The sequence below is a fragment of the Leptonychotes weddellii genome, chromosome 7, assembly GCF_054177405.1.
Source record: "Leptonychotes weddellii isolate Sample4059 chromosome 7, ASM5417740v2, whole genome shotgun sequence".
NCBI classification, from domain to species: domain Eukaryota; kingdom Metazoa; phylum Chordata; class Mammalia; order Carnivora; family Phocidae; genus Leptonychotes; species Leptonychotes weddellii.
In genome coordinates this window covers 119,110,038-119,120,288 of record NC_138375.1, presented here as the reverse complement: position 1 = coordinate 119,120,288, position 10,251 = coordinate 119,110,038, and the positions used below count along the sequence as shown (strand labels likewise).

Sequence of the window (10,251 nt, the reverse complement as noted above, 5' to 3'; positions counted from 1 at the left end):
TTAGGGATTGGTATGGATCATGTGTCTATAGGGACAAAAAAGGACAGAGATAGGAACTTACATTGGCAACCTGTGCTTCTGAGCATATTTAACCTAATCATATAGCTCATCTAGTTTTAAGGAATCACAAATGTATTCCAGTAAATACAGACAATATACATTCCTTCTCCAATTTTACCCTTATATTTTTGTTGTCATTGTTGTTCAAATTATATCAGAAACATTTTATTTAAGTCGTATAACCTAGTGGAGGTGTTTCGGTAAAACTAGCCGTCTGCCTTAATACTTGCTGTATTTGTTAAAAATAAACTGCCTTTGATTTCTTGCCTAGTTTTAAGTCTGTATAATTGAGTCCCATAAAAAGGAGTGTGTAGGTTTCTAAGTAACCCAGATATTTCTTGAATGTCTGGAAATCCACACCCACCCTAGTTGCTCGGGTTTTAGGGGATTTTACAAGACAAGGTTTGGAGGCAGAGCACTCTTGACAAACACACCTAGAGTGTCTTCGTGTTTGTTTTTAAGCCCAGGACAACTCAAAGAAAGTATTCTAGGACCCAGCTTATTCAAACAATGGCTTTCCTTTGAAATAAGATAGTCTGTCTTCCTTAAAGGCATAGTAGTCACCTTTGACACAAGGAACAGAAGGTAAAATAACAAAGGATGTGGGGAACCAATCTCCCAGTGCTGCAATTTTAAAAAATACTGATTTGCATGAACTCATTTTTAGGTGACTGGCCTAGTCCAGAGGATACATATGGAAGGTTAGATCAAACCCTCTTGAGTCTGATGTGAAAGGTTTGGTGTGGCCAAGGAAGAGGTGTGCAAAAGGGAGTGGGTACCATGAAGACCTGTAACAAAGGAAGCAAGAATATTTAAGTTTGCATTTCCCTCCAAAAGACAGAAAGAACAAAGATACATTTTTAATGTACAAAAAAGTAAAAAAGGTAAAATAACCTCACCTTATCTGAGATCTTTAGCACACAATATTTAATGTCAGTCCTTTTAATCTCACCCTTGTTATGAGAGAGAGAGAGAGAGAGTATGAGAGCAAGAGGAGGGGAGGGGGGCGGAAATTGATAGCAGTGATGAATGGGAAGCCTGAAAGATAAGGTGGTATAAGGGGCTCTGAAATGTCAGGGTTCTACTGTCCTGGGAACCTTTGAAGCACACTCCATGACGAATTACATTATCTCCAGGCTTAGAAAATTCCTACAGACAAAGATGGATAGAAAAATCAAAGGTCTTTGGAAAGTGGGGCCACAGCTTTGTGCTCAAGCCTGCAGTAAGTTCTGCTTTGTGTGATGTGAGCATGGGGGTGGGTGGGGGGTGGAGAGAACCAGGGGGTGGGATGGACTGGAGAGGAGCTTCTACCTGCACACACCTCAGCTGGGGGGTGGGGAAGGGGGGGGAGTGGGTACTGAATAAGGATGCAAATCGGCCTCCCTAGAGTGGCCAATCAGGAGTCAGGTGAGGGAATTTGGGTCCCCCACCCCAATTGGGTGTGTGAGCACGTGTGTGGTGTTCCGGGACCTTTGTCCCACAAAGTCACACGAGGCGGGCACCCCTTGCTCCATTTTTCTTGTCAGATCTGCGTGAATCTCTTCTCCTCCACACCCACCTCGCGCGTCGTGTCTCCTCCTCATTCCGCCACAAATTCCCCCCCGCGCCTCTCAGGGTAAGAGCTTGCAGCACTCCGGCCCCGAGTCGTGTGCGGAGCTTGGCACACCGGGTTGCTGGGAACGGCCCCTGGCAGTTCCGCGCGGGTGCAGGCGGCGAGCCACGGCTCGGACACCACCGCGCTCCTGCCCGCGCGGGGCAGTCCTCCGCCTGTCCGGAGGCAGCACTGCCCGCCTTGCGCCTGCCGGCTCGCTCCTGAACTTTGGGTCTATCCTGTGGGGCTCCGGAAACTCTCGCAACGTCCAGAACACAGAAAATAGACTCATCACCTAATTCGCCAGGGAGCCAGAGCGCTGCGGGGCCGCGGCGCTGCCTGCCCCCGCTCCTCCCCCCCCCCACCCCCGCCCGGGCTCGAGCAGCCTCTCGGAGTCACACAGCAGCCCCCCCTCCCACCCCCCGGCAGACAAAGGGCCTGGGCAAACTCGCCGCCTGGCCTCCTTGCGCTCCGGGGAGGCGGCGGCGCCCGCGGTGGATCGCGCAAGGAGGCGCGCGCGGGGCAGGGAGCCGCGGCCGCGGGAGCGCGGTCCCGGAAAGAGCCTCGAGATGCGCCTTACTCACATCTGCTGCTGCTGCCTCCTTTACCAGCTGGGGGTCTTGTCGAATGGGATCGTTTCAGGTGAGTTCTGCCGAGACTTTCGGCTGGCTTTCCAACTTCCCCAGCGGAAACCGGGAACGCACGGGGAGGCAGGGCTGGTGCAGCCGGTGCGCGGCGAGCAGGACTCAGTGGGTAGCAATAAAAAGGAGCGTGCGGGTGCAGATGAAGGGGTCATGCTCGAGCGAAATGCACTTCTCTCGACCTCATTTTAAGCATCGTGGAATTAATGAGAGCAGCAATGTTTGCAAAGGTACGTTTACAGCACCTGGGGGAAAATGGGGAAGTACAGCAATTGAGAGCGATGCTTTGCTCTGACGTATACTTAAGAAAATAATTTATCTGGTTGGAGTCTTTGCACCGGTTTTCCTTCACCTACTAAGTGCTGTCACCAAACTTTGCGGCCCCACTCCTTCACCCCTCCCCCCCATATAATCGTACTTTTATTTTGGAAAATGCTGGGGTCTGTAATCTGATCGAGAGGCTTCAGGGGTTGCAAGAGTTCCAGGGGCTAGACGGGTGGTCTCCAACACATTAACACGAGAGCCTTGGGTCTGAACCGAGTGTGAGCCTGGGAATGCTTGTGCTACTGGAACCGCGGCACTTTACGCCCCGCACTTCTCTGTCTGCCCCGCCCGCAGGGCTGCAGTTCGCCCCCGACCGCGAGGAGTGGGAAGTCGTGTTTCCTGCACTCTGGCGCCGGGAGCCGGTGGACGCGGCCGGCGGCAGCGGGGGCAGCGCGGACCCAGGCTGGGTGCGCGGCGGAAGCGCCCGGGCGCAGGCGGCCGGCAGCTCACGCGAGGTGCGCTCCGTGGCCCCGGCGCCGCCGGTGGAGCCGGCGGAGGGCCAGTCCGAGCCTCCGCCCCAGCCTCGGCCGCCGTCGCCGCGGGCGGGCGAGGAGGACGAGGAGTTCGAGTCGCAGGAACTGCCGCGGGGATCCAGCGGGGCTGCCGCCCTGTCCCCGGGCGCCCCGGCCTCGTGGCAGCCGCCGCCCCCACAGCCACCCCCGTCTCCTCCCCCGGGCCAGGAAGCCGAGCCGGACGGCGACGAGGTACTGCTGCGGATCCCGGCCTTCTCCCGGGACCTGTACCTGCTGCTCCGGAGAGATGGCCGCTTCCTGGCGCCGCGCTTCGCGGTGGAACAGCGGCCGAGTCCCGGCCCCGGCCCCACGCGGGCAGCAGCCGCCCCGCGCCCTCCGGCGCCGCCCGACGCCTCCTGCTTCTACACCGGAGCGGTGCTGCGGCACCCGGGCTCGCTGGCCTCTTTCAGCACCTGTGGAGGTGGCCTGGTAAGCGCCCTTGCTTCCCCTCCTCTCCACCTTCCCGCCACTCCGCCCTCTCCCCACACACACCAGGCTGGTTTGCATGCACCTCGTCCCCTTCCAAAGTGGTCGCCCTGAAGTTCACCCTAGTCTCCACTACGCAGGAAGTCTCTCCGGTTTACCTCCCATTGAAATCTCCAGGGCAGTCCGTGAATCTGAAGCCTAACTGGATGGATTAAGAGCCTTCTCCTTCTATACGGTTACACGTTTCTTTTGATTACTGTATCAAACTGTCTCCTGGTAACTCTTCCCACTGGTTTTACTTCTTTCTGTATTTCAAAATAAGCCCACCACGTGGTGTCTTTTAGGAGTTTGGAAGACAACCAATCTGCTCACTGCAGAATCTCCTCTGGGTCTGCCCCCACCCCCAGTTCTGCATTTATTATCTTTTTTTTTTTTTTCATGTCCTACTTCAAAGTTGTCAGAACAGTTCTCTAGGGAATTACATTCTGACAGCTGTCTAGAATTTAAACGCATGCACAGCCACACTGGACACCTGTTCAGTGTTCTGGGAGGGACAGGAGTGGAGAAGGAGTCACTGAGAGACTGGGAGCTGTAGACTGATGAGTGACCTTAGAACCCAGTCTGACCTTAGAACCCAGTAGGTATGCAAAGGGTCATGGTTCTGTGGTTTAACTTTTTCTTTTCTGAGGTTTACATTTTACCTGGCTGTAGTTGGTTCTTCTCTTCTCCACTCCATGGTAGAAGGTGGTAGAGGTGGGAGCCTTGCTGAGAGGCCTGTTGGAACCTGAAAATAAAAATCATTTACTCTATCTGAACAATGGAGATCATCAAGGGATTTTCTCTCCTCTGCTCTGACCCAGGTTTGGGGATAATTGTTACCTCCTGTAAGTTGGCCTTTATTTTGTGGTAAAGTACACATAACATAAAATTTACCCTTTTAACCATTTTTAGAGGTACAGTTCAGAGGCATTAAGTGCCTTCATGTTATTACGCAGCCATCATCATTGTGGCTTTTATTACTGGTTTAAGGCAAAACCCACAAGATATTGAAAACGCTCATGTGATTTGTGGCTTCATTTTGCTGTTCCTAATGAGCCATTGATGAAATCCACAAAGACTTGTCTGAAAGTAACCTGCTCATTTCTAGAAAAACCCAATAGTAATGGAGAGCAGAAAATATCCGCACAATTAAAGCCACCCAAAGCCATGAAATGGAAAAAGATGGTCATAATCCAGACAAAATGAAACTGGAAATTTTTACCTATGCCCTCCTAAGGTCTCAAAGTCCAATGATGTAAATTGCTGGACAGGGCTACATTTTACCAGATGCTCATAATGATGAATATTCAAATATGGACATTTTTAGCCATGAGTGAAAAAAGTTGGCATGGAAAAAATACACGAAAAGCTTTTAAAAATGTTTTTTGTGGAACTGATATTTGAACACTTCAGTGGGGGAAACATTTTGTGGGGATTTCATTGTCCACTAGTTTTTGGCCAGGGATTAAATAATTACATATAGAAAGTTCCTGGTGTGGTAGAAGCAATAGGGGATAAAGCATTTCACTGTGTTGAAATGTGGGCTTTTGGTCACATTTTCCAAATGAGCTATGCTTTCTCTCCATACTTAAGGGAGCAAAGTTAGAATTATGAGTAGGTTTTTCATAGACTGAATAGGAGTTTGACATACTTCCCTGTTTATCATGTTGGACTTTTACTCACTTTTCCTATTAGCCACATATGTATATGTTCTGAACTGGGAAGTCTTTGTTATTGAGGAAATCTGACGTTGCCAGCAATACAGTATAGCAGTCAGACTTTTGAGTAAAAAGTTAGGCAGATAGCCAAGAAGAGTGGGTTTGTTACTCCAGACTCTACCATGCCAGGCCTTTTTCCCTTATGAGGGTGGATAAGGAAAGAGAGCACAATTTGTTATCTGAGCTCTGACATTGGCTTGTACCCTGACAATTGACAAGTCCCTTACCTCTCTGGGCTTCAGTTTTCACTCATTAAATGAGAGAATTGGATGATTTAATTAAAAACTGGAGGATAGAATTGAAATTCTATTAGATGTTAAATGTATCCCACATCCTGCATCAGGGACTTACAGATTGGGAGAAGGACATCATACACAAGTGGTTATGACCCAGGTATCTATGGAACAGTGAGGTGCTGAATCAGATCTTATGCCTGAGGTAAATCCAGCTTGGAAAGTTGGGGAAGGCTTCCCAAAGCAGAGTTTAACTGAAGCATAAGGAGGCTTTCCCCAGGCAGAACAAGGCTGAAGAGTGTTTTAGATAGAGGGATGATGCTGAAGATATAAAAGTGGAGACCTATCAAGGAAATGAAAATAAGAATCTCCTGTGACTGGGCTATGCAATGAGGGGAAATGATCCTAAAATGTTTGGTGAGATCAGACCTCAAAAGCTTTGTCTGCTGGACTATGGGCTTTTCCTAACTGTTGATTATCATGGGGCTACATCTTGTTCTTCTGTATTTCCAGAATTCTGTGATCCTCTCATTCTAATGTGAGGAATCATAATGACTTTCCGTGCGGGTGAATTAATTATAAATGCAACTGCTTTTCGTTTGCAACAGTTTTTTTTCTTCTCAGTAAGTGAAAGCTTTCTGATCTTTAGTTGCCAAACAAGAGTAGATAACTAAGTGTACCTTCCCCTCCCCTCTCTCAGCAGCTAGTTTTGCCTTCTGGTGCCTGAAGTCCTCCATACCTTTTGGATTAGTGCATATTTGAAAAGACCCAAGAATCTCTATCAGAGGACATAGATCATCAACTACCCAGTATTGCACAGTGGTAAACATTTATAAGGTTGGCCAATTCATTCTCCAGATATCAGTCTGACTTGTGCTGTGAAAGGGAAAGTCTTAGAATAGATATTTTGGGTACACGGTCAGGTGCTGCCTCTTCAAAGTACTTAATCTTTCTGGATCTCATTTTTCCTATTTATAAAACACACAAATTGTATTTATATATCTAGCAATAGATGTATGAAGTGTTCTTACTATTTCTGTTTCCCCTTCTTAGTCTCTAATATTGAAGAATAATCTTATTTGAGCCACATATTAGATCCAGTAGGCACATAAATATCCTAATACTAAGCAATTAAACATTTATTGAGCAAGTCCTCTGAGCAAGGCATTGTGCAGATATGGAGAATACAAAAAGTAGATGAAAAAGCCTTGATGTATGTTTCAGGGAGCTTCCAGCCTGCCTTGCCAGTGACAAATGGAAACAAGGATATACAATAGCTTGAGATAGGTACAAATATAGGTATGCCCCAAGTGCTTTGATGCTACTTTCTTACTCATTTCTTTTCATTTCCACAACATCGTAAGATACCTGGTTTTGAGTCGGCACTCAATAAAAATCACTGAACAAAATACAGCATATACAGAACTTTATTATGTTTTAAATAACAATCTCTAAAACTTAAAATACAAAAAAGCAACAAATTAAATATTATGAAAGAGTGCAACAATTATGTTGGCTCAAAACAAACGCATTTGTTTTTGTTTTTGTTTTTAAAAAGCACATGTCAACAGGATAAACTAGGTCATGATACACCTTGCCTGTGGTTCCCTCTAAATGGACTGTTGAAATGGTCATCATTAATATTTGGATTATTCTTCCAGGATGATAAAGAGTGACTACTTAAACTTTATTCCCTTAATTTCTAAGTTTTATACAGTAGTCATTTTGATTAGCTCTTTATACAGAATCTGCAGCCTTGTGTAAATTCAGTTTCTTTTCTTTTTTTTTGGCAGTTTACTCCTTTTTTTTTTTTTTTTTTTTGCATCACTACATTCGATGCCACAGCCAGTTTTGAACAGTTAAATATTTTAGGGTATCCATTCCAGACAAGGCACTTTCTCAGGTACCAGTACTAAGGCAGGAGGGGAGTGTCCTGGCAGAGTCCAGGGAAGGGTCGTGTACTAGCAGAGTGGGAAGAAGTGGCATGATCATCCAAATGAAAAAAAGTAAAGACTGCAGATGAACCTCACTCATCTACCTTCTTGGTTCAAGCCAAATCTTAGGAGCCACAGAAAAGATCTTCTAAGTAAATCTAAAGCAATATTATAAAAGAATGCCATTAGTACCTCAGACATGTTGAATATCTCCTTAAAGACTGAAAACAGTTTGGACTGGATTAATGGAGAACATGGAGACATTAGGAAACCTCCATGAACTGGGAGGGGATTCACCAGAAGTGCAGGGAGCAGGAATGCAGGGAGCAGAGGTGGCATTGGCTTTTTTTTCATGTCCAATTATGACCAGCAGTGGAAGCCACATGTGCATGCCTAGGCCAGAACAGAAATGATAAAGGCTGAGCTTTCCCAGACCTGTTGGTGACACCAGAGGACACAGCATCTCCCTTCTAAAAAGATGATCTATTGGCTCCCTTCACCCAGAAGAAGGGCCCACCTGTTTCACCAAATAATCCGAGGAGTCCCAACAGATAGGTGAGCAGGGAAACAAAAAGATATGAGCTGACACCCAAGAATATCACACTCTTAAGAAAATGAACCATATAAAGGAGAGTCCTCAGACTCTGGCTTGTTAGTATATGGAGCAACAAAATTAATAGAATAGATGGATACTTTAACAGAAGTATAAGAGCGGATATATATTCATGGAAAAAATAAATTAAAAAAAATACATCATACACTTACATACAACATAAAAAAAATACAGCAACAGCTGCTGTCCAGAAAAAAAAAAAAAGATAGATACAATGTATCTAAAAATAAGTGGTCATTAGAATTAAAAACTCCATCAATGAACTGACAGGTAAATTTCTGACCTAGAAGATCAGGCCCAGAAATTCTCCCAGAACATAATATAAAAGACAAATGCATCCACAGTATGAAAGAAAAGTTGTGAGCCATGAATCCTAGATCTAGATGGTTCAAATTTATCTAATAGCGGTTAACTTTTAAAAGTAAGTGAAAGGACAGAATTTTGTGTGTGTGAGTGTAGTGTAATTTATTTGACCAATGTCCTATTGTTCCAATTTTTCACTTTTATAAATAACTCCATGATAAACACCTTATACAGTAAACGTTGAGCACATATATGATTATTTACCTCCGCCCATTTATAAAGGATAGAATTTTTAAAATGCATGCAATGTACCCTAAAGATTTGAATCTAATTTAAATCATATATATATATATATTTATCAGCCAAGCTTTGGATGTGAGGTCGTCCAGGTGAGCCTCACCCAGCAGGCATACAAACTAATTTCCAATATAAATTTCTGTATTTGGAAGAAAAACTAAAGACAGACTCAACATAACTTATGTGTAGAATCCTGGACTTTTAAAAATTTCAAATCTTTTACAGTTGTTTCATCCCAAATAAAATTAGAGCAGTTTTCCTTTAGCAACTTACCTTTCTCAAGTTTTTCCAAATTTTTCAAGGAAACAAAGACACTTTTGCACTTGTATTTTGCTGTTTAATATTTAGTGTCTGATTAAATTACATGATTACAGAATGTTGTTCCTTTGTGCGTTCAAGCAAATTCAGCTGATTCTTGGTCAACATACAGGCTGGTTGGTAGAGATAATTTCAAGTAGCAAGACGAGAGGAATCTATGAGCTATGTGCATTCTGCATGTTGTATGCCTCAGTGATCATATTTTCTAGATGGTGTGGAGAGTGTTATTTAATTCAGTGATTCCAGTTGATTTGGCTGATATAACTAATATAGGCTAGATAGAGGTTAACACAGCTTTTTTTTGTATCATAATCTCATTTCCAGAGATAAAGGAAGACGCACACCTTCAGATTGAAGGATGAATCACCAAGCTCACGGTGGTATTAGTAGAGACCCATGCCTAGACACATTGTGGGAGAATATTAGAAAATCAAAGAGAAAGAGAAAATTCTACAGGTTTAATAAGGGAATGATTATCTCTAACGGAATGAGTGTTAGATGCTAGAGGATCATGAGTTGATAATTTTAGAGTTCTGAGGAAATGTGATTTGGAATCCAGGACTCAGACCAGCTAACATTCTTTTTTTTTCAAGTTTTTATTTAAATTCCAGTTAGTTAACATACAGTGCAATATTAGTTTCAGGTGTAGAATTTAGTGATTCATCACTTACATACAGCACCCAATGGTCATCACAAGTGCCCTCCTTTCTACCCATCTGACCTATTTAACCTGTCTCCCCAACCCCCTCCCCTCCAGTAACCCTCAGTTTGTTCTCTATAGTTAGGAGCCAAACTACCATGCAAACCTAAAGACAAAATAATATCATTTTCAAAATTATAAGGACTCAAACTTTACCAAACAGAACCTCCGAAAAGGTATGCAATGAAAAGTCTTCCTCAAACCCCTTTTTTCCAGTTATTGCTATATTCCTTCCTAGATGTAGCTAGGGTTATTAGTTTCTAGTGTGTGATCTAGAAGCAGTTGATAAATAAATATGTGTATATAAATTTATACTTTTTAAGCCTACATTATTTATGCACATACACACATGCATGCACATGTAAGATTACCACATATGAGTGCACAGATTCTTCTTTATTTTTTTAAAATTTTTTATTGTTATGTTAATCACCATACATTACATCATTAGTTTTTGATGTGTTCCATGATTCATTGTTTGCATATAACACCCAGTGCTCCATGCAGTATGTGCCCTCTTTAATACCCGTCACCAGGCTAAC

At 44.3% G+C, this 10,251-nt stretch overlaps 1 protein-coding gene across 1 annotated transcript in view; it reads left to right on the top strand.

Moving 5' to 3' along the window:
- Positions 1-1,427: 1,427 nt before the first annotated feature.
- ADAMTS19 (ADAM metallopeptidase with thrombospondin type 1 motif 19) overlaps positions 1,428-10,251 on the top strand; it is a 214,333-nt gene continuing 205,509 nt past the window's right edge. Inside the window, exons 1-3 of the mRNA XM_081825619.1 lie at positions 1,428-1,467; positions 2,081-2,293; positions 2,911-3,557. Coding sequence (XP_081681745.1) covers positions 1,428-1,467; positions 2,081-2,293; positions 2,911-3,557 — 900 coding nt within the window. The remainder of the gene's footprint in view (positions 1,468-2,080; positions 2,294-2,910; positions 3,558-10,251) is intronic.